The sequence below is a fragment of the Saccopteryx leptura genome, chromosome 13 (genome assembly GCF_036850995.1).
Source record: "Saccopteryx leptura isolate mSacLep1 chromosome 13, mSacLep1_pri_phased_curated, whole genome shotgun sequence".
In the NCBI taxonomy this organism is placed as follows: Eukaryota; Metazoa; Chordata; class Mammalia; order Chiroptera; family Emballonuridae; genus Saccopteryx; species Saccopteryx leptura.
The window spans coordinates 31,910,612-31,934,205 of record NC_089515.1 but is presented as its reverse complement, the minus strand read 5'-3'; the positions used below and the strand labels follow the sequence as shown (position 1 = coordinate 31,934,205).

Here is a 23,594-nt window from a genome sequence, read left to right as displayed (position 1 = left end):
TAGGATAAATAAGATATTTTTATTGTTTTTCTAAAATCCTTTCTTTCATGTACACAGATTCATTTACTTAAGTCCCCAATTATACTAATAGCTCTCTGGTCATTCGCCAACATAAGTAGGCTGCCATAGGACTTCCCATAGGGAAAATTAAAATCTGATTCTTCTTTTTTTACTTAGTCTCGAGGCTGAGAAATCCAAGTAGTAAGAGACACAGGATAAGAATGGGAGAGACTGAGCCTTTCTGAAAGTCTACTCCTTTGCTGAATGCCACTTTCAAAGGAAAGAAGACGTCAAATGGCAATTTCCAGTCAATTCTGGGTTGGCCTCGTGGAGGCTCTGGCTTCTGGGTAATGTCCACAAAGGTCACAACAGTTGTCAAAGACATTTCTGCTACTTGGGAATCCTGCAGGAAGAAAGTACATTATAGGTCAGCACTCGGTACCAATTCAAATAGCTCTCCAAGTGGCTTGCTATTTTATTTTCCCTGATGAAAAAACAAAACCAAATTGCTCTCAGCAAGATAAACCTTTTTCTCATTCTGGTCCTATGTATTTTCTATGAGAAACAGGAAATGAAATTTCCTAGCAACAGTCCGTGACACCAGAACTGTGAACAGTTACACCAACCTAAAGACGGACTAACTCTAGCCTCCCCCAGCTGGTGAGCTATCTGTTATCAGAGAGGCCAGATGGCGAGACTGCTATGACCTGCTCAGCAGTCTACCTTATCAGTCCCAGGAGGCTCCAAGCTCTGAAACAGTACACATGTACTACTAGTAGTTGCGATTCTATTCCTTCTTCAACAGTAGAAAGAGTTTGGAGACTTCATGGAAAAAGCAAAGAACTCAGAAATGGAGATTTAAAAATCCCATCAGATTCACAGAATGTCAGGGTAAGCAAGGATCCTCCCAACCACCCACCAATTCAAGTCAAACGAAACAGACGCTCCCAGGAGAAGAGACCTTGTCAAGCTGACTCAGGTCTCTGATCTAACAGCGATAGCTTCTGATAGATTTGGTTGCAGACTGATAATTGGAATCATGTTTATCTAAAATGAACTCCCTTTTTTCTTACTGTGCTCAATAAGCAAACTTCTGATTATATAGTAATTTGACAATAAATAATTATCTTATTAAGCCAGAAATAAGTATTTTCTCCATTCACTTCCCTTTATTCTGATGCCATGTATTATCTACTGTGGTCTTTGGCAACAATAAACACCAGACTCTGGGAACATAATTTTGCTCAGAATAACCCTTCTAGGAATTTTTTTTTTTAAATGGGCATGGAGCCAGTGCTGTGATGATCTTGCATGTCATAGTAACTCTAGCTTTTTCTTTGTAAACATTGCAGCTCTTGAGGGAGCGTGGCGTAGGAACTACTGTACTGTCGAGGGCGCTGTGAGACAAGGCTAGCTAGCTTAGGCCGAAGCTGTGGAGGGAATCTGATTCTAGCCAGGCAGCAAAGACCGGCTGAGACTAACCAGGCAAAGGAGAATAAGTAATACATTTTCTTTGGACATTAACTTACGAAAGAATTTACTGTTAGGACTTTGGGAAATAGAATAGAAAATGAATTTTTAGCCTTGGGTTCAATATTGTCTAGGATTTGATTTAATTAACATGCCACTCTCACTCATTTCAGAGCCTGTGGGGGAAGGGACATCTTAAAATGCCAACAGCAGCCCCTTTGGGAGCTGTGGTTAGAAATGGGGTAACGGCCTGACCAGGCAGTGGCGCAGTGGATAGAGCGTCAGACGGGGATGCGGAGGACCCAGGTTCGAGACCCCGAGGTCGCCAGCTTGAGCGCAGACTCATCTGCTTTGAGCAAAGCTCACCAGCTTGGACCCAAGGTCGCTGACTCGAGCATGGAGTTACTCGGTCAGCTGTAGCCCCCCCCCCCGTCAAGGCACATATGAGAAAGCAATCAATGAACAACTAAGGTGTCTCAAAGAAAAACTGATGATTGAGGCTTTTCATCTCTCTCCTTCCTGTCTGTCTGTCCCTATCTGTCCCTTTCTCTGACTTGCTGTCTCTGCCAAAACAAACAAAACTAAAACAACCATATAGTTACTTTTGAAATGTAGATTTCTCTAAAATTATTTTTCAAATTGCAAAATTTGACCCATTATCGCCTATCATTTAAAAAATGTTTACTACATAATAAAATTATTTATTTTAATGGGACAAAATTAACCAAGAATTGATGACCACAAAATTACAACAGCAATAACCTCTTTTTTTAAAGTGAGAGGAGAGGAGATAGAGAGACAGACTCCTACATGTGCCCCAACTGGGACCCACCCAGCAACCCCCATCTGAGGCCGATGCTCAGACCAACCGAGCTATCCTCAGCGCCCAGAGCTGACATTCGAACCAACTGAACCATTGGTTGTGAGAGAGGGAGAGAGAGCGAAGGAGAAGAGGGAGGGTAAGAGAAGCAGATGGTCGCTTCTCTTGTGTGCCCTGACTAGGATCAAACCTGGGATGTCCGCATGCCGGGCCAACACTCTATCTACTGAGCCAATCAGCCAGAGCAGCAATAACTTTAACAGCAATCAACAGGCTCAGAGCCTCTGCTAAGTGTGTGACTATCACAGTGAATATATAATTATAGAAAATGTTTTCTGCAGTTATACCATACCAGTATAGTAACAGTGGTATGGTAATTTTTTTTTTTTTTTTTTTTTTTCATTTTTCTGAAGCTGGAAACGGGGAGAGACAGTCAGACAGACTCCCGCATGTGCCCGACCGGGATCCACCCGGCACGCCCACCAGGGGGCGACGCTCTGCCCACCAGGGGGCGATGCTCTGCCCATCCTGGGCGTCGCCATGTTGCGACCAGAGCCACCCTAGCGCCTGAGGCAGAGGCCACAGAGCCATCCCCAGCGCCCGGGCCATCTTTGCTCCAATGGAGCCTTGGCTGCGGGAGGGGAAGAAAGAGACAGAGAGGAAAGTGCGGCGGAGGGGTGGAGAAGCAAATGGGCGCTTCTCCTATGTGCCCTGGCCGAGAATCGAACCCGGGTCCTCCGCACGCTAGGCCGACGCTCTACCGCTGACCCAACCGGCCAGGGCCTGGTACGGTAATTTAAAAGAAATTAACCTATACTATAGTCTGGGTTCAGAATATTAAAAAAATAAAACAAAAAACCTGGGAAAAAAGAACATAGGTGTATTCACTATGACAACATGCTAATTTCAGTAACCAGGCAGGAGGATCAACATATAAGTTAATTGTGTTAGCTCACTCTTACCAAACACTGACTGGTAGCGTAAATTGGCTCTCAGAAGTAAAAAATTATACGGTTATCAAATGGCTGACAATCTAGGCTTTGCAAGGATTAGTGTGAGCCATGACTTACCTTTATGGACTGACACTGGTACAGGAATCGTGCTCCTGACACATGAGCTTGTGGGTTGGACTGGAGGCCTATATATGCCCACAATACCTGGATCTCCAGGGAAGTTGGTATGACACAGCAGGAAGTACAATGCATAGCCTGCAGAAGGGTAAAGAAGCATCTGCTTAAATTGCTGATGGTTGCCTATAATCACTCACCACGCATTAAGTACCTATTGTCTCTTACACCATGTACAACAACAGAGAAGGCAATGTAGTCCACAGAACACAAAAGTTCACAATAGACCATATTTTTGTCCTTGGTCTTAGGAAAATTAATATTCTAAAATGGAAATTACTAATATAGATTATAAAATGTGAACCCACCTACAATGGTTATAAGAAGTGCCCTGTGAGGTATACAGTCAGTATTATGGAACACCAGAAAAAGAAACAGCCATTTCTGGTTGAGGATGGGACTCGGATGAGTAATAGGAGACCAGAAGAAATGGTGATTAAAGGAAAATTCAGGTAGAGATGGCATATAAGAAGGTATACAACTAGAGCAGCACACAGTGCCAAGGAGTGACATTTATTGATTAATGTGAATAACAGGTAGTGAGTGTCTCCCTATGTGCCTGGCATCTATGAGGTGCTGGCCTTGAGCAGACACTTGACTGAAGCAGAGGACTGAACACAGGAGCAATGAAAGCTTAAGGAAGAAGACTTTTTAGTGTTAGATTATGAAGTCCACCAAGTAGTCTGACTCTAGGAGGACTGATCTCAAGAAGCAAAAAGGACTGATGGAAGTGAGGACTTTAGTAAGGTTACTATAACCTAGCAGATACAAACTATCCTCAATATGCTTTGTTCTTTTTAGCTTCATACTTTTTTATAATAAGGCTCAGATACAGGCAATAACATGTATAAATTAGGAATAGGAGACGACAAACCAAGTTTATGTTTATTAAGGACCCATCAAACTGTTCTCCAAGTGGTTGCACCATTTTGCAGTCCCACCAACAATGTCTGAGGGTTCCAATATCTCCACATCCTTGCCAACACTTGTTACCATTGTTTTAATTACTGCCATCCCAGTGGGTGTGAAGCGGTACCTCGTTGTGGTTTTGTAATTCTTTAATAGCTAAATGATGTTGAACATCTTCTCATGAATTTGTTCCAAATAGTTTTAAACCTTTTTCTTTTTATTTATTCTACATTAGGAATATTTTCCCATGGTGCCGAAAGTTCTTTGAAAATATGATTTAAAATGTAAATTTAAGAATAATAAACACTAGCCTGACCAGGCGATGGAGCAGAGCATAGAGCCTGGGATGCAGAAGACCCAGGTTCGAAACACTGAGGTTGCTGGCTTGAGCGCAGGCTCATAGACAAGACCCCATGGTCACTGGCTTGAGCCCAAAGGTTGCTAGCTTGAAGCCTAAGGGGTCACTGACTCGGCTGTAGCCCCCCCCCCCACTGTGAAGGCACATATGAGAAAGCAATCAACGAACAACCAAGGTGCAACAACTAAGAATTGATGCTTCTCATCTCTCTCCCTTCCTGTCTGTCTGTCCCTATCTGTTCCTCTCCCTGTCCCTCTCTTGCTTAAAAAAATAAAAATAAAATAGTTAAAAAAAAAAGAATAATAAAGACTAGTTCCACTATAATCTCAATCCAACCCCTTCCTGTATTCAGCTATGTAGCAAACAAAAACCATTCCTTCTGTATGGCTTTGAAGTTCAAGAGAACTAAATTTGACTTCAGTTGTCTAAAGGCTGAGTCAAGTATACATGTTTACTTATCATCCAAATCTCCTTAAAAGAAAAGTATATGAGGAATACAGTCATAATAGTCCTGAGAAAGGAAAAACAGCATTTTAAAAATAATCTCTTAAGGGGAAACGTCTTTCAAAGTCTGAACTAAAACTCCAAAGTAAACAAAAATGATATATTTCACAACATGGAAATCAACTTCTGTATGGCAAACAAACACCATAAACAAAGTCAAAAGACAAGTGACAAACCGGGAAAAATATCTACAAATCATAACAGAAACGAGCTGATTCTCAAAAACACAAAGATTCCCTATAAGTCACAAGACTAGCAATTCAATAAAAATGGGCAAGGGATATAAAAAGATCACAGTGAAGAAAATACAGATTGTTCAACCATATGTCAAGATATTCAACCTTATTCAAGGAGAAAAATAAAACTGCACTGGAACGCTATTTCTCACTTATGAGATGAATAAAGATTAAAAAGTATGAAAACAGCATGGATGAAGGTCCAGGGTAACAAGCCATCGCACAGATGGACAGTGGGACTGCAAGTTGGTACATCATGTATAGACAATGAATTGGCAATATTTATTAAAATTTTAAACGCATATACCTTTGATCTAGAGACTCTATTTCTATGATTTATCATAATTTTATCTCACATGTATGAAATGGTACGAATGAGGTTAAAAAATGAAGCATTGTGTACAACAGCAAAAGATGGAAACAAGCTGAATGTCCACCAATAAAACTGGTAAAAAAAGTTATGGTTCATCCATATAATGGAACGCTGTGCAACTATACTAGGCAAAGAATGTGGAGGCTTATGTACGGACAAGGAACAAACACTAAGATTTTATGTTGTGAAAAAAGTGAGGTGCAGAGCAGTGTGTATGATATTGTATCATTTGGAAAAAGAAAGAATTAGAGTATTTTATTCACTTGTGTGAGCATGCCTCATTTATGGACGGAAAGAAACTAGTGACTTGGTTGCCCATGTGGAAGGGAAGAGCTGCCTGGGAGAGATATTTTTATTTGCATTTCCTGAATTTCAAGCCAACTGTATTTATTATTATTATTATTATTATTATTATTATTTTAGAGAGACAGAGAGAGGGACAAATAGAGAGACAGACAGGAAGGGAGAGAGATGAGAAACATCAATTCTTTTTTTTTTTTTTTTTTTTTCTGAAGCTGGAAACAGGGAGAGACAGTCAGACAGACTCCCGCATGCGCCCGACCGGGATCCACCCGGCACGCCCACCAGGGGCGACGCTCTGCCCCTCCGGGGCGTCGCTCTGCCGCAACCAGAGCCACTCTAGCGCCTGGGGCAGAGGCCAAGGAGCCATCCCCAGCGACCGGGCCATCTTTGCTCCAATGGAGCCTTGGCTGAGGGAGGGGAAGAGAGAGACAGAGAGGAAGGGGGGGGGGGTGGAGAAGCAAATGGGCGCTTCTCCTGTGTGCCCTAGCCGGGAATCGAACCCGGGTCCCCCGCACGCCAGGCCGACGCTCTACCGCTGAGCCAACCGGCCAGGGCGAGAAACATCAATTCTTCATTGTGGCACCTTAGTTGTTCATTGACTGCTTTTTCGTATGTGCCTTGACCAGGGGGTGGGGGGCTACAGCCAACCCAGTGACCCCATACTAAATTCAGCCAGTGACCCTACGCTCAAGTTGGTGAGCCTGCACTCAAGCCCACGACCTTAGGGTTTCAAACCTGGGTCTTCTGCATCCCAGGCCAATGCTGTATCTACTGTGCCACTGCCTGGTCAGGCTATGTTACTTATAAAAAAAAAAATCAGTAATTTAAATTTTTAAATAAAAAAATTAAATTAAAGGTACAGCTGTTTAAAGTGAGGAGGTGGGAGGTAGGCAGAAGAGGAAGAAGACAGAATAGCTCATCAGATTTCCTATTTTAGTAAAGCTGGAGTCAGGAGACATGCCTGCTGTGTACTGACCTAGAAGGCTACCAGAAAATGGAAACAAACAGCTGGATGATTTAATACCATTCTACATGATTAGAATTTTAAACCTGGTAGTGTATTTTTATTAAATGTAAATGTAAAAAATATAAATTTTTGTAACAGAAAGAACACAATATCAATATCAAAGAATCTGTGCTGACCAAATATTCAAAACAAAAAAATATTTGAAATATATACGAAATATATTTAGTTTTCTCTTACAATGAGTAAGGTTGACTTTGAACCAGAGTGAGCTCTAGATTTTTCTACCTTCAAATTTTTCTTCTCATAAGGAAAATGTTAGGTATAAATCTGACCTAAAATGAGGACATCAAATGGCTATTATTTCTTATGTTCTTTCGATAAATGAATTACCATATTCCCCATGTATAAGATGCACCTTTTTTGGAAAAAATTTGGGTTCTAAAAATTGGGTGCATCTTATACAGTGGTTGTGGCATTTCAAATGTCATAGATCAGTGGTAGTCAACCTGGTCCCTACTGCCCACTAGTGGGCGTTCCAGCTTTCATGGTGGGCAATAGCGGAGCAACCAAAGTATAAATAAAAAGATAGATTTTTATTTTTTTTTATAAATTTTTGTTTTATAAAGATTTTTGTTTTATATTTTTGTTTTATATATTTTTTATATATTTTTTATATCTGTTTTATATTTTTGTTTTATAAAGACTTATTCTGCCAAACTTAGCAAAAATCTGACATAAAGTACTTGGTAAATAATTATTATTATATGCTTTAACTCTGCTTTATAAATTTTATAAAGCAGCGGTTCTCAACCTGTGGGTCGCGACCCCAGCGGGGGTCGAATGACTAAAACAGAGGGGTCGCCTAAAGCCATCGGAAATACATATTTTATTAAAGTAAAGTTACTTCCCTACTTTATAAATCACCATTACTGTGGAACCGGTGGGTGGTTAGAAAATTTTACTAACAGAGATACAAAAGTGGGCGGTAGGTATAAAAAGGTTGACTACCCCTGCCATAGATGGAACTGAGGATGAGGCAATAGAGTGTGTCCGTAAAGTCATGGTGCACTTTTGACCGGTCACAGGAAAGCAACAAAAGACGATAGAAATGTGAAATCTGTACCAAATAAAAGAAAAACTCTCCCAGTTTCATACCTATTCAGTGCAGTTCGATGTGGGCTCACGCACAGATTTTTTAGGGCTCCTTAGGTAGCTATCCCGTATAGCCTCTACAGACTCATCACTGACTGATGGCCTACCAGAAAGGGGTTTCTCCACCAAACTACCGGTTTCCTTCAACTGCTTATCCCACCAACTAATGTTATTCCTTTGTGGTGGGGCTTCGTTATAAACGCGCCGATATTCACGTTGCACTTTGGTCACAGATTCGAATTTAGCGAGCCACAGAACACACTGAACTTTCCTCTGTACCGTCCACATCTCGACTGGCATGGCCATGGGCTGCTCCGCTGTATACACAGTCTTACATCATCATCTGCACATGCGCACATGCTGCCACATCATCCTACAGAAACTGGGAGGGTTTCCTTTTATTTGGTGATTTCACATTTCTATTGTCTTTTGTTGCTTTCCTGTGACCGGTCAAAAGTGCACCATAACTTTATGGACACACTGTATATGAAGAGTGATTCGTCATCTGACCAGGCAGTGGCGCAGTGGATAGAGTGTCAGACTAGGACGCAGAGGACCCAGGTTTGAGACCCTGAAGTCACCAGCTTGAGTGCAGGCTTATCTGGTTTGAGCAAGGCTCACCAGCTTGAGCCCAAGGTTGCTGGCTTGAGCAAGGGGTCACTTGGTCTGCTGTAACCCCCCAGTCAAGGCACATATGAGAAAGCAATCAATGAATAAAGTCCCACAACAATTGATGCTTCTCGTCTCTCCCTTCTGGTCTGTCCCTATCTGTCCGTCTCTGTCAAAAAAAAAAAAAAAAAGACAGTGATTCATCATCAGACACAGATGAGGACAAGCTAATGGATGGGAGTTTTGACAGTGATGAGTTGTATGAATTTTATGAGGAATAAAACTTGAGTTCAATAACTTTATGTAATACATTTTTTCAAATTTCAGGCCCCAAAATTAAGGTGCATCTTATACATGGGAGCGTCTTATACCTGGGGAAACATGGTATCTTCCTTCTGTAACAACCACATTATCTATGGAAATAGGCCTGGTTTTAATGTCAATATTCACAACAAAAGGGGCAAGCGAGCCTGGGTCAGAACGGTGTTCCTCTCCTTACTGAAACACTGCAGTTCCTGCTGAGAACCCGGGTCCACTCTCCCTTCTGTGCTGGGTCAGCGTTACCAAAGATGGCAACGTACTCTGGTCTGGGCCCTCCGTGAAGAGTCTGATACATCTTTTGCTGCAAGCGGCTGCAGTCCACCTTTTTCAGCCTGAAATTAAACATCATGGAGGCTGGAGTCCAATGCTAACATAATAATATAACACATTAGTATATTAATCTAAACATTAGAAATAATAGTATAAAATAAATTGGAGAGCAAAAATTCTCAGTAGGTATAGAGGACTGTCAGAAAGCTCTTAGCAATATTAATATTATTTAGATTATAAGACTATTCCTAACTAGCAAGTTCTGAACTCTCCTTCGAAATGTACAAGTTGCCATATCAACATGATCGTTAGATAGAGACAAAGTTTTGGGAAGTGACGTGAAAGCACTGAGTTACCTGAGCTTGCATCCAGATATTGCATTCAGTCCGAATTGTACTTCGTGTCTCTGAGCGGAGCAAGTTCCATCACCCTGGCTCTTCAAGAGGGTCAGCTGAGGTGGGCAGTGATGATCAAGGTCACAACAGAAAAATAAGAAGGCAGATCGGAAAACTTATGCTCTTACTGTTTCCTTCACACTACATTTCATTAATATCATGGTATTGTTCAAGTCATAATTTGTTTTCTTCTTCACGTAACTAAAAAACACACAGAGAAAGTGTTTTTCCAAAAATGGTTAACCACACACCACCGACATATAAACACCTCATTAAAGTGAAAATCAGTCACAGCCATCACCTTCTGCCAATCTAAGAGAAGTTTTAAAGCCTCTGGTCGCATCAACATTTGAGAACATAAGGCAAAGGAAATCCTGGATACCTAACAAGGGACTACAGAATTGGAAAATCCAGAAAAGATCAGCTTTTCTCATTAGGCTGCAACAGGCCACTCAGCTCGAAAAAGGATACTGAGTGACTTAGGTCACCAGTTAGAGACAAGAGTGGCTTCCCAACAATATAGCCAGGATTCCCACTTCTAGGACCAGGCAGAGAAGCAGCCGGGCTCTGTTGAAAAGCCTGCAGAAAGAGTAAAAGACAGTCACTTCTGGAGAAAAGTATGCTCTCACACCTCCCACTGCCTAGCCTCACACCCTTTAAGGCAATGCAGTTAGCTGCACTGGACAATCTGGCTTCCTTCCACAGTGTAGGAACTGGCAAAATTTCCATTCCAATGACTTTTCCTTTCTTTCTCCCCCTAAAGTAAATCCTAAGTGATCTGAATGTTGAAATCTACTATATGCTACTTCTACCACGGGTTACAAACAAGGATCTTTCAACCCCGTTTCTCACAAATTACTATCAATTTAGGGCTATGTTCAGCCAGGCTGAAATTAGAGAAACTTTAATTTATAAATATATTTTAATTAACTATAGATGTTCCAGAGGTGAACTCTGAGAATCATGAGATTAGGCTGATCACTAAAGGCAGAGTTGAGAGGAAACTAGACTTGGCTAGGTTCAAAAAGAAGAATGTTAGAAAGTCAAAGGTGGTGAACAAGACTGAAAACTTAGGGCCCTGGCCAGCTGACTCAGTGCATTGAGCATCAGCCCGGTATATATGGACATCCTGGGTTCCATTCCTGGTCAGGGCACACAGGAGAAGTGACCATCTGCTTCTTTCCCACTTCCCCTCCCGCAGCCAATGGCTCGATTGGTTCAAGCATCGGCCCCAGGCCCTGAGATAGTTGGGTTGGTCTGGGTGCATCAGCCTCAGGTGCTAAAAATAGGCTGATTTAAGCACTGGCCCCAGACAGGTGTTGCATAGTGGATCCTGATCGGGGTGCATGTATGTGGAAGTCTGTCTCATTATATACCCACCTCTCATTTAAAAAAGGAAAAAAAAAGATTGGGAACTTAGGTTAAGTGGGGAATAAATAAAACCCTGAATGCTATCATATATTTTTATAATAGTCATAAATACTCACAGGCAACAATTCTTGCTCATTATAAGCACATATGAGAAAAGCTAGTTGAAGAACTTCTGTGGGATGAAGGCTGAGTTTATGGTTCAAAGTGACTATCTGAAAAAAGTCTGGTGCATGACAAGTGGTGGCGCAGTGGAGAGAACGTTGACCTGGGATGCTGAGGTTCCAGGTTCAAAAACCTGAGGTTGCTAGCTTAAGCGTAAGCTCATTTGGCTTGAGCACGGGGTTGCCAGCTAAAGTGTAGGATCAACATGATCTGGAAGCCGAAGGTTGCTGGCTTGAGCAAGGTGTTAATGGCTCGGCTTGAGCCCCTGGTCAAGGAATGTATGAGAAGCAATCAATGAATAACTAAAGTGACACAACTAGGAGTTGATGTTTCTCATCTCTCTTTTTCCATAAAAAAAATAAAATTAAAATAAGAGTTTGGATTTGAGATTGAAGTCCTGATTTGCTGGGGGCCAGATAGAAAATCAGAGAAAATGTTAATGAATAAACATTGTTGAATCCCTATCATGTGTAGTTAAATTATGGAATATTAAATGTTGATACCTCAACTGACAGACTGAGCTAGGACTTCATATTCTCCTTCTATTTTGAGAGTGTTACAGATGCAGAGGAACTATTTCTAACCCTTGTTTCTCCCCTGCTCTGTCCCCTATAGGAGAAGAGCCCTGACCCGGAAGTGAATGATGAAGTGTTGTTGTAAGGAAGCGCCCGCCTCCACAGTCAGGTTGGTTTGTCTGAAACCAACAGAGACTCTCTGGATTCCAAAAGTCCCGTTGGTCTCTATCTCATAGATGACCTGAAATACAAAAGCAGAATCAATTAATAAGTATTTAGTGGGCCAATTATGTTTAATTTAAATGTTCTATCTTTAAGTGCTTTTTATAAATGGATAAGGGTGACTACAGTTAACGATATTTTACATTTGTAAGTTGATGAAAGAGTAGACCTTGAAAAGTCTCATTGCAAGAAAAAGTCTGTAATTGTGTGGGGATGGTTGTTAACTATTGTGGTATTAATTTTGCAAAATATACAGGGGTGGACAAAAGCAGGTTTACAGTTGTGAGTATGCAAAAGTTTATTCTTGTATTATTATTAACTATTCTATTATTTATTTGTATTACAACTATAAACCTACTTTTGCCTACTATTGCATATACAGTGTGTCCATAAAGTCATGGTGCACTTTTGACTGGTCACAGGAAAGCAACAAAAGACAGAAATGTGAAATCTGCACCAAATAAAAGGAAACCCTCCCAGTTTCTGTAGGATGATGTGGCAGCATGTGCGCATGCGCAGATGATGACGTAACACCGTGTATACAGCGGAGCAGCCGACGGCCATGCCAGTCGAGATGTGGACGGTACAGAGGAAAGTTCAGTGTGTTCTGTGGCTCGCTAAATTCGAATCTGTGACCAAAGTGCAACGTGAATATCGGCGCATTTATAACGAAGTGCCACCACATAGGAATAACATTACTCGGTGGGATAAGCAGTTGAAGGAAACCGGCAGTTTGGTGGAGAAACCCCGTTCTGGTAGGCCATCAGTCAGTGACGAGTCTGTAGAGGCTATACGGGATAGCTACCTAAGGAGCCCTAAAAAATCTGTGAGTGAGCCCACATCGAACTGCACTGCATAGGTATGAAACTGGGAGAGTTTTCCTTTTATTTGGTGCAGATTTCACATTTCTATCATCTTTTGTTGCTTTCCTGTGACAGGTCAAAAGTGCACCATGGGCCTTGGCCGGTTGGCTCAGTGGTAGAGCATCGGCCTGGCGTGCAGGAGTCCCGGGTTCGATTCCCGGCCAGGGCAAACAGGAGAAGCACCCATCTGCTTCTCCACCCCTCCCCCTCTCCTTCCTCTCTGTCTCTCTCTTCCCCTCCTGCAGCCAAGGCTCCATTGGAGCAAAGTTGGCCCAGGTGCTGAGGATGGCTCCATGGCCTCTGCCTCGGGCGCTAGAATGGCCCTGGTTGCAACAGAGCAACGCCCCAGATGGGCAGAGCATTGCCCCCTGGTGGGCATGCTGGGTGGATCCCGGTTGGGCACATGCGGGAGTCTGTCTGACTGCCTCCCTGTTTCCAACTTCAGAAAAATACAAAAAAAAAAAGTGCACCATGACTTTATGGACACACTGTATATCAAATCATACTGTACATCTAAAACTAATTCAATGTTATATAATCAATTATATCTCAATTAAAAATACAGCCAAGTGAAGGAGAATAATAAATAGGAAGTCTTAAAAAAAACACAAATGCCATGAAAAGATAAAGTTGATCTCATCTTATACCTACACATAAAAAAAGAAGCCTGAATAAGCTTTTGAAAAGATTCACGAGAGGTGAGTTTATAGTAAGATTTGAGAGGGAAGGAAAGTAAGTTCTGACTGTGTGCAGACGAGGGGGAGAAGCACAGGCAGGTGAGCATGGAAGCGAACCAGGTTACTTGGCTCTCTCCATGTCTGAGGATGAGTAAAGAGAGGAGCTGGAGATGGAAGCTATAATCAACTGAAGGTATCCTCAGATTACTGAGGACAGTCTTTAATTATACTTTAAGATAATTCTTACTTCTGTAAGTTGTTTAGAAGAGAGAGAATAGAGGAAAAGTTGATTAGTCTATTTCAGATTTTCAGATGACACTGACTTTGTCAACAGAAGAAAATGTGGTCAGTAAGAACCATAACAGACTGCACAGGAACAAAGAGGAAGGAGTCCGAAACCCTCAACGTGCAACCTTGGAGAACGGTAGCAATGGAGATGACTGAAACATGGCAAGGAGGAAGGGGCGGGCTGAACTCTTGACACATTAATGTTCAGGTATTACACAGAAATTCATGTGGGGTTGGTGTGGTACTTAATAGAAGATGAGGCACCTCTGGGAATGGCGATCAACATACATCAACCCAGAACCTGCCGTCAGCACCCCTACCTGAGAAACAACATTGTGACAGGTGTTTCCAGCCCACAGAGGAGAGCCAGCCTGTGTGACAGGCGTTACAGGAACCTGGAACTAGCAAGGGAAGAAGCAAATCAACTCAAATTGAAAGCAGCATTTTCTCTTCTAGCTATGTATCATGCGCAAGTATTACTATTTTTCATTTTGACCATCAACTTTCTTTCTCTTTCCATGCCAGCCTACAACTTCAATTCAAGTCATTCTAAGTCAGCTCATCTCAAAACATATTTCTCAGAACGTTAATTCTAGTAGATATAAAATAAAGGTTCCATGGTCAAATAAGTTTTAGAAATACTTATTCGATACCTGCCTCTTACACATTAACAAGGCCCTTGAGCACATTAAAAACTCCAAGTTAACCCTAAATATAGCGTTTACCTTTACTGAAACCAATGTTTTCCACACTCATCTAACACCTTTTGAGTTCTTAATTCATGATGCTTATTAATCATATCGAACACACATGGAAAATGGGTTTAGATTCACACTTAACATTTTGATATGTCATACATTTTCTTTCACCATTACAACCTATTGCCTCAGATGCAAAGGGACCAAATATTCTCTTTTTCATGATGAGCAGCATCGTACCTTCATATTCTGCGGATCAGTCATACCTTTTGGAACCTAGAATGAGAGAAAAGCAAGAAAATAAGTACACGTATACCTTACAGCAAGTCTCCAGGAGCATACGGTTTCTCATTTGGGGGTGGGAGGCGCAAATGAACATGTCAGAATCATTTGCTTCCTCTCTGCTACCTGACTCTTTACACTAAAATGAGAGGAGGAATAAAGCTGAGGGGGGTGGATGGTCTGCGATGCCTACCTACTCTGAGAGCCCTACTGAATGGCAAAAGCCAGTAGTTTTGGTGAAATAGTGAGATGTTACCCCTCCCACCCTCCCAAGCCAATCCCTTTAGCCAGGAGGTTGAAATCTCTTATGATAGCTAACTCTTTCGCCTCTACCTCTTTCGCCTTTCTTCAGCTAACAGGCTCTCCTCTGACTTTTATGTAGCACTCGGGCATTCCGACTTATGGGTTAGTGCTTTTCCCACCACCCAACAGTGGGCAGCATGTTCACTGTAACTCCACAGCGCTGACAGTAGGAAGAGAAGGGACAGCAACCTTCAGGACTGTGAAGTTGTAGTAAGAGGCAGCATTGAGCGCTGGATCCAAGGTACAGCTTTCTGCCAGGTTCTTGAAGAAACGAGCACAGGTTGTCCTTCTACTCTCCAGGAAACCTTAGGACACAAAGAATGAAGAGGTGCTAAATGAGAACGCCTATTTTAACTTGAACAAAAAGGCTGGCACTTCTGCTCTGAGCTCACCTGCAGGATTGCTCTCGGTACAGAGTCCCCCAGCTCCAACTCCTGCAGGCTGTCTCAGCAAGCTTATTACAGACCACTCGGAGAAGTAAGTCAAAATGGGGTCCCCAGCCTGAACAAAGCATAGCAGAAATTTATTCATGAGATTGAAGTCTACCAGAAAAAATAAAAAGTAGAAACAAAAATTAACTGTGCCCTGGCCAGTTGGCTCAGCGGTAGAGCGTCGGCCTGGCGTGCGGGGGACCCGGGTTTGATTCCCGGCCAGGGCATAGGAGAAGTGCCCATTTGCTTCTCCACCCCTCCTCCTCTCCTTCCTCTCTGTCTCTCTCTTCCCCTCCCGCAGCCAAGGCTCCATTGGAGCAAAGATGGCCAGGGCGCTGGGAATGGCTCCTTGGCCTCTGCCCCAGGCGCTAGAGTGGCTCTGGTTGAGGCAGAGCGACGCCCCGGAGGGGCAGAGCATCGCCCCCTGGTGGGCAGAGCGTCGCCCCTGGTGGGCGTGCCGGGTGGATCCCGGTCGGGCGCATGCGGGAGTCTGTCTGACTGTCTCTCCCCGTTTCCAGCTTCAGAAAAATACAAAAAAAAAAAAAGAAAAAAAAATGAACTGAACAGCTTGTCAGTGTGGACAACACCACCTTCCAAAAGAACTGACCATGATTTACCTAACTGCAGGGTACCCCGAACACACCCCACCGATTGTCGGTTATGAAGGAAAAGTCACAGCCAACAATCCCATCCTCTTCCCCGGCTCACCCTGTAAAAAGGTGGCGGCGGCTGGGCGTGGGATGTGGAGGAGAATGATGTGCCCCCAAACTCGGCAGCCAGGGCCTGGAAGTTGGATGCATTGACTTTTTGGAGCTCCTCGAAATAGTTTAATTTTGCTAAAATGTTTTTAAAAAGAAGTTTAGATAAAAGGAAGACGTTTATTTTTAAATATCTTGCATGCCAAGTAACTAATTTGTAAAAACATTTTTATTGAAGCACAATATATTCATACACAGTAAGATTAAGTATACAAATGCACTAATCTTAAGCATAAAGTCAAAAGAATTTTTACAAATTTATGTACTTTTATTACTACTGCTCAGATTAAGTTATAGAACATTTCCCCAGAAGGTTCCTAATTAATATTCCATCTTCAGAGATGATAGTAATTCTGATTTTTATCACCTCCTATTTGTAATCCGTTAAATGAACTATATTGTTTTAGTATTAAGATTTGAGATAAGAATATGGCCAGTACTACGGAAAACTGTATGGAGGTTCTTCAGAAAAGCTAGAATAGAGCTACCACATGACCCAGCAACCCCTCTTCTGAGTATCTAGCTAAAAAAATTGAAAACATTTAGTTGTAAAGATACACACACACACACACACACACACACACACATACCTATGTTCACTGCATAATTATTTATGGTGGCCAAGATATGGAAACAATTAAAGTGTCCTTAGATCACTGGGTAGATGTACATATATACAATGGAATACTACTCAGCCATAAGCAAAGAAGAAATATTGCCATTTGTGACAACATACATGAATCTTGAGAATATCACGCTAAGCAAAATAAGTCAGATGGAAAACGTCCATAAGCACATGATTTTACTCACTAGTGGAATATAAAACTGAAAGCAAGAAGTGAACAAACAAGACAAAAAAACAAAAACTCATAGGCCCTGGCCGGTTGGCTCAGTGGTAGAGCGTCGGCCTGGCGTGCAGGAGTCCTGGGTTCGATTCCCGGCCAGGGCACACAGGAGAGGCGCCCATCTGCTTCTCCACCCCTCCCCCTCTCCTTCCTCTCTGTCTCTCTCTTCCCCTCCCGCAGCCAAGGCTCCATTGGAGCAGAGATGGCCCGGGCGCTGGGGATGGCTCCGTGGCCTCTGCCTCAGGCACTAGAATGGCTCTGGTCGCAACAGAGCGACTCCCCGGATGGGCAGAGCATCGCCTCCTGGTGGGCGTGCCGGGTGGATCCCGGTCGCGCGCATGTAGGAGTCTATCTGACCAATTCCCCGTTTCCAGATTCAGAAAAAAAAACCCCACAAAAAAACCTCATAAACATAAACAACACTACGGTGGTTACCAGAGGATGGGGGGCAGAGGGGTAATAAAGGGTAAAGGGGGTCAAATATACGGTGACAGAGGGAAACTGACACTTTGGATGGTAAGCATACAATGTAATATACAGATGAACACTTGAAACCTATATAATTTTATTAACCAGTAACACCTCAATAAATATTAAAAAATTAAAAATTTAAATGATGTAAATATTATATATAACCTAGATGTCATATCTGCATAATTAAAACATTTGAGAACAGAAAAAAAAAGAACATGGCCAATGAATTCCAGTTACAAGTCTCTGATGACAGGAATGTGTATGATCAGCAATTTGTGATACAAATATTTCCATCTCTCAAGTATATGGGTTTGTCATGTTTTATTCCTTTCACTTGATTTCTACTTTCACAACTTCAGACACTCTAAAGGGATATTTCCTGTAACAACTCTATAATTTATGATACAGCAATGCATAAATCTATCCCAGCTCCTGAAGCCATCTCCTTATGGCACTCCAGAACCAGGAAAGAGATGTAGGAAAAGGCTTATTGTCCCCTGCCCAGCTGGTGGTCGGTGATGGACATACTCTGCTTCACTACCCAGGTCTTCTGCTAACCTGAAAAAACAGGATAGGCCCTGGTTGGCTGGCTCAGTGGACAAAACAGCAGGTGGACATCCCAGGTTAGAGTCCCAGTCAGGGCACACAAGAGAAGCGACCACCTGCTTCTCTCCCTTTCTCTCTCTCCTTTCTCCCTACTCCCCTCTCACAGCCAGTGGCTCAATTAGTTTGAGCATTGGCCTGGATGCTGAAGATAGCTTAGTTGGTCTGAATGTGTCAGCCTCAGACACTAAAAATAGTTCATTTGATTTGAACATTGGCCCTAGATGGGAGTTGCCGAGTGGATCCTGGTCAGGGCACATGCAGAACTCTGTCTCACTATTTCCTTTCCTCCCACTTAAAAAAAAAGTATAATAGAAACATGCCCCACACTAATGCCTTTAATTATTCATATAATTATGGTCGTTGGACAGATTTAAAAAGGTATCAAGAGATATTCTTGGTGGTTCAGTGTATAGTGTAGGCCCAGTATATGGACATCCTGGGTTTGATTCCCAGTCAGGGCACACAGAAGAAGCACCATCTGCTTTCCCCCGTGCCCCACAGCCAGTGGCTCAGTTAGTTCCAGTGTGGCCCCAGGAGCTGAGGATAGGTTTGTCGAAATGTGACAGCTTTGGGCACTAAAAATAGCTTGCTACTCGAGCATCAGCCCTAGATCAGATTGCCAGGTGGACACTGGTGGGGATGCATGTGGGAGTCTGTCTGTCTCCCCCCCTCCTCTCACCTAAAAATTAGATTTTCATCACTGAAAGCTAATGAGAATTCCACATAACAAAAACTTGACCTTTACTCTCTACAAACACAGCCTTCATTATCTGACTTTTCAGCTTTCTGATAGAGCATTAAATGAATACAATTCCTAATTGTGGGGACTTCCAGACAACTCACTCCCTCTCTATCTCCTATATCCTTGCTACTCAAAGTGGCGCACAGACTAGCAGCCCCAGCATGACCCGAGAGTTTGTAGAAATTCAAAATCTTAACCCAAACATAGTGAGTCAGAATGTGCACATTAACAAGCTCTCCAGGTGCTGTTCATGATTTTAGAGTTTTACTTTTTAATTTATTTATTTTAGAATTTTAAAAGCATTGCCCTGTAATAGGTGATGTGCTGCTGCTGATTGCCAGGCCACCTCCTTCTGCCTCTGATCTGAATCTTCAAACTTTAAAATTTCCAGGAGCTACATAACATTTCCTTCAGAACTTGTACCCTGAAAACCACATGCCAGAAATACCTCATATAAAATAGTTATCTTGGCCCTGGCCAGTTGGCTCAGTGGTAGAGTCCCGGGTTCGATTCCCGGCCAGGGCACACAGGAGAAGCGCCCATTTGCTTCTCCACCCCTCCCCCTCTCCTTCCTCTCTGTCTCTCTCTTCCCCGCCCGCAGCCAAGGCTCCATTGGCGCAAGGTTGGCTCTGGCGCTGAGGATGGCTCCATGGCCTCTGCCCCAGGCGCTAGAATGGCTCTGGTTGCAACAGAGCGATGCCCCAGATGGGCAGAGCATCACCCCCTGGTGGGTGTGCCGGGTGGATCCCGGTCAGGCGCATGCGGGAGTCTGTCTGACTGCCTCCCGGTTTCCAGCTTCAGAAAAATACAAAAAAAAAAGTTATCTCTACCCTTATAAATGAAAGAAAAGTTAAAGTTAAGCTAAGAAAGAAGATAAGCTGAGATGGTAAATATCCATCTAGCTATTTTTTATGGCTTAAAAGAATAAGGGAAAGTGAACATTTTGTCTCTCACATTAGTGCAGGGGTATTGCTGGTAAGCAGGGACAATGTAGATAAGGAACACAGGCTAAGGATAATAAAGAGTTTTTGTCTAAAACTCCTGCCTAAAAAATTCTACCATCATACATGGTATGTATTCCACCTAACAGGCCTTAAAGGTATTTAGACTTAGACTGAATTTCGCTTGTGAAAGAAAGCCTAGAAACAAGCCATCTGGCCCAATCCTATGAGGAAATTTGGATCCTAAGAGGTAAATGAGTTGCAAAAGGCCACAAAGAATCCGGCAGAGGTAGGGATGAATCCCAGATCTCCTGATTCCTGGTCTCCTCTTTCCTACTCCACCATGCTGTACAGACCTTGACTAAGAACATGTTACTGATAACCATTATCAGCAACTAAGCCCTTTGAGTGGACAGAGATCTAGTTCATCCTTTCTAGGTGCTGATAATTTACCTTGGGAGACACCATGTTTGTTTGTTTGATTTTAGCGAGTGAGATTAAGGGAAGGGTGGAAAGGATGGGAGAAAGGAGAGAGAAAGAGATAGAGAGGCATCAACTCATTTCACTTAATTGTTCCTTTTAGTTGTGCACTCATTGATTGCTTCTCATATGTGCCCTGACTGGGGGTCGAACCCATGACCTCTGGTGCACCAGGCTGATGCTTTATCCACTGAGCAACCGAGCCAGGGCCAGACACAATGTTTACATAAAGTGAACAATTCAAAGCAGCCTAGTTTCCAAAGGAATGACTCTCAGGGGTTGCTGGGGAAAAAAGTTCAGAACTACTGGTCCCAAAACAGTGACAGGAGGCAAGAGGGGAGATGAAAAGCAGGGAGGACCAGTTGGATGCTATCGCAGTAGCTCTGGAGCATAATCATCAGGCCAAACTAGACGGCAGTGGGAGATTTGGAGAGGCAACAGCAGACCTTTTTTTTTTTTAATTATTTATTTATTTATTCATTTTTAGAGATGAGAGAGGGAGAGAAAGTGACAGAGAGAGAGAGAGAGAGAGAAGAGAGAGACAGAGAGAGAGAAGGAGGGAGGAGCTGGAAGCATCAACTCCCATATGTGCCTTAACCAGGCAAGCCCAGGGTTTTGAACCGGCGACCTCAGCATTTCCAGGTCGACGCTTTATCCACTGCGCCACCACAGGTCAGGCCAGCAGACTTTATTATAAGTTTCCCCAAACCAAAAATCGATTGTTTTCTAAAACAAACCTAGTTTTTCTATTTCTTTCCAAATTGAAATCAGGATTAGTTAACTTCCAGGGTGTAAGGGACACTTAAGCCTGTTTTGTATGAGAAGATTATTTTGCTTCTTAGACATTAAAAAAGAGGCATATAGCTTCTTATCTTTAGAAATGTTATAGCTATCACTAGCAAGTTTCTAAGTCTATTTTAAACCTTAATAATAACAACCACCTCTCATTGCTATTGCATCTAAAGTTATAGAGCACTTTCACTTCTCGGGCTAGCATTAGTTCTCATTTTGCAGTTGAAGAAATGAGACTGGAAATGCTAAGAGATTTGCCCAATTCTGTGCAGCTGGTAAGTAAATGGCAAGGCTGAGATCTTACTCTAATGCTCTTTCCCTTACACTGTTGCTTCATAAAAAAAAAAGTTGTTATATACTAATTTTTCTTTTTATTTTTTTAAAGATTTTATTCATTTTTAGAGAGGAGAGAGAGAGAGAGAGAGAGAGAGAGAGAGAGAGAGAGAAGGGGGGAGGAGCAGGAAGCATCAACTCCCATATGCGCTTTGACCAGGCAAGCCTGGGGTTTTGAACCGGCGACCTCAGTGTTTCAGGTCGATGCTTTATCCACTGTGCCACCACAGGTCAGGCCTATACTAATTTTTCAAAGACATTCATTAAGGTATTATTTGGTGCCTTCTGTATATCACTTACTGGAGATTCAATGAGTGTCTTCATGGAGATTGTATCAAGTGGGGGAAACAGAATCTATCTGTAATTATCTGGGCTATGAGGGATGATAGAAATTAAAGTTCTGTATGGGTTTTCTGACTCATAGTCAATAGGGGATAAGAAACTGCAAATGCTAACTAATAAGAGAAAGAGAGTAGGGGAGGGGGCGGGGGCAGGATGATAGAAATTCAAAGGATTAAAAAAAAAAAAAAAGGATAGAGATAAAGCCAGCTTTCAATAACTGTTAGGGCAATAAGAACAGCCAATATGTTTCTACTCACGGTTGTTCACATGGACACAAAACTGCCTAATTCCATTTAAATCCATGAAAACCCTTGAAGGAAATGGAGAATTACTCTTGAAGATAAGGGAGTTGTCCACACACACCCAACTTGAAGACCTAGGAGGAAACAGGATGAAGAATCGATATATTTAGAAAAACAGGGTAAGTCCAAAGAAGGTTGCCCCATGGATGTCAGTGAAATGCCAAAGAGAGGACTCCTTGGGCAGCTACAGGACAACACAAAGGTCCCTAGTCTATTGGACAGCCCTGCTCTAAAGAATCCAAAGAGGAATATCAGTCCTGGGGAAAACCAAGGCAATTCCACTTTATAGAAATGGGGGAGGTAGGCAGGAGGGGTAATCTTCCGACTTCCCAACGTTACTTATTTTAGGGCCCTAATCCCCTTTTGGGCTCAACCTGCGGAACACAGCTCACCTCACGCTGCCTGGCAGGCAGAAGGAGAACACTGTTCTTGGATGGAGAAGGTAGCAGTCTCTGTCGCAGCAGCAATTTATATCGCAGGTACCAGGAGTCAAGTCACAGACACAGATCGGTAAGACTGTGAAGGTACAACATAAAGCAGAGCGGAAGGGATGAGGATCCCTAAATCCTCTAAGTGCGAATTCCCTCTGACAGCCCCAACCCTCACTTTGTAGCAATTTACTTTGTTCACAGGTTTTTAGATCTAAGTCTGTAGTCTCCAGCCCCACATCTCCTCCCCTCACCTGGGAAGAGGTCCAATGTCCTATTTCCAGGCGCTGAAGGGGTTACGACAGTAGGGCCCAACCTAGAGGTTCCAGGCACGGTCCAGGGAGTTTCAGTGCCCTCGTTAGAGGATTGAAGGGTCCCGCCCTGCGACCCTGCCCGCGAGTCCGAAGAGGTGGGCACTGCCCGCGAGTCCGAAGAGGTGGGCACTGCTACTGACGGGGAGGAAGAGGGCTGAGGACGGACGCCCTCGGGGACCATCAGGAAGAACATCTGCAGTAACACGAGCGACGAGGTGCACATGGGGCAGTCGAGACCCCCAAGAATTTATAGTGAGTTTCGGCGGTCGGTCAGACACGTCCCTAGAGAATAAAGGGGCCACAGGGAGCAGTCGCATGGCATGTGACGTCACCATTTGCATCTGCTCATTGGTTCAGGGCGATGGCTGAGAGCTCTTCAGCCAATAGAAAGCGGCGTTGTTACAGCCCTTTCAGCATCATTTAGTGTGCGCCCTTCTACTTAGACCAGGCCGGGCACTGCCTCCGTCGCTTGGCAACGCCAAACTGGCGAAGGAGCTGTTGCCCCTTCTCTCCGCTAGGCGACAGTAGAAGTTCAGCGGAAGGACCAGTACTTCAGAGACCGGGCAGAATTCGGAGCTCCGAGGACTGAGCCCTTCCTTTGATGGGGGGTG

At 43.1% G+C, this 23,594-nt stretch overlaps 1 protein-coding gene across 1 annotated transcript; it reads right to left on the bottom strand.

Moving 5' to 3' along the window:
* Nucleotides 1-23,283, bottom strand: TCTN3 (tectonic family member 3). The gene is made up of 14 exons (XM_066355410.1): nt 22,924-23,283; nt 22,634-22,757; nt 22,197-22,315; nt 16,335-16,462; nt 15,588-15,696; nt 15,385-15,500; nt 14,851-14,886; nt 14,233-14,313; nt 11,978-12,103; nt 10,286-10,393; nt 9,776-9,870; nt 9,328-9,481; nt 3,361-3,498; nt 1-403 (listed from the first exon to the last, which is right to left on the bottom strand). The coding sequence occupies exons 1-14, from the start codon at nt 23,204-23,206 to the stop codon at nt 170-172; spliced, it is 1,851 nt and encodes a 616-aa protein (XP_066211507.1). The 5' UTR covers nt 23,207-23,283; the 3' UTR covers nt 1-169.
* Between the last annotated feature and the right edge of the window lie 311 nt (nt 23,284-23,594).

Bases quoted from the DNA above. Each gene is read 5' to 3' on its own strand.
- TCTN3 (XM_066355410.1), bottom strand. From the start codon at position 23,206: ATGTGCACCTCGTCGCTCGTGTTACTGCAGATGTTCTTCCTGATGGTC. The intron at 10,394-11,977 runs GTCAGGGCTCTT...CTCTTTCTGCAG, and splicing joins ACTTCATCATTCACTTCCGG to GCTTTTCAACAGAGCCCGGC. The intron at 3,499-9,327 runs GTAAGGAGAGGA...ACCCTTCTGCAG, and splicing joins GCAGGAACTGCAGTGTTTCA to GCTATGCATTGTACTTCCTG.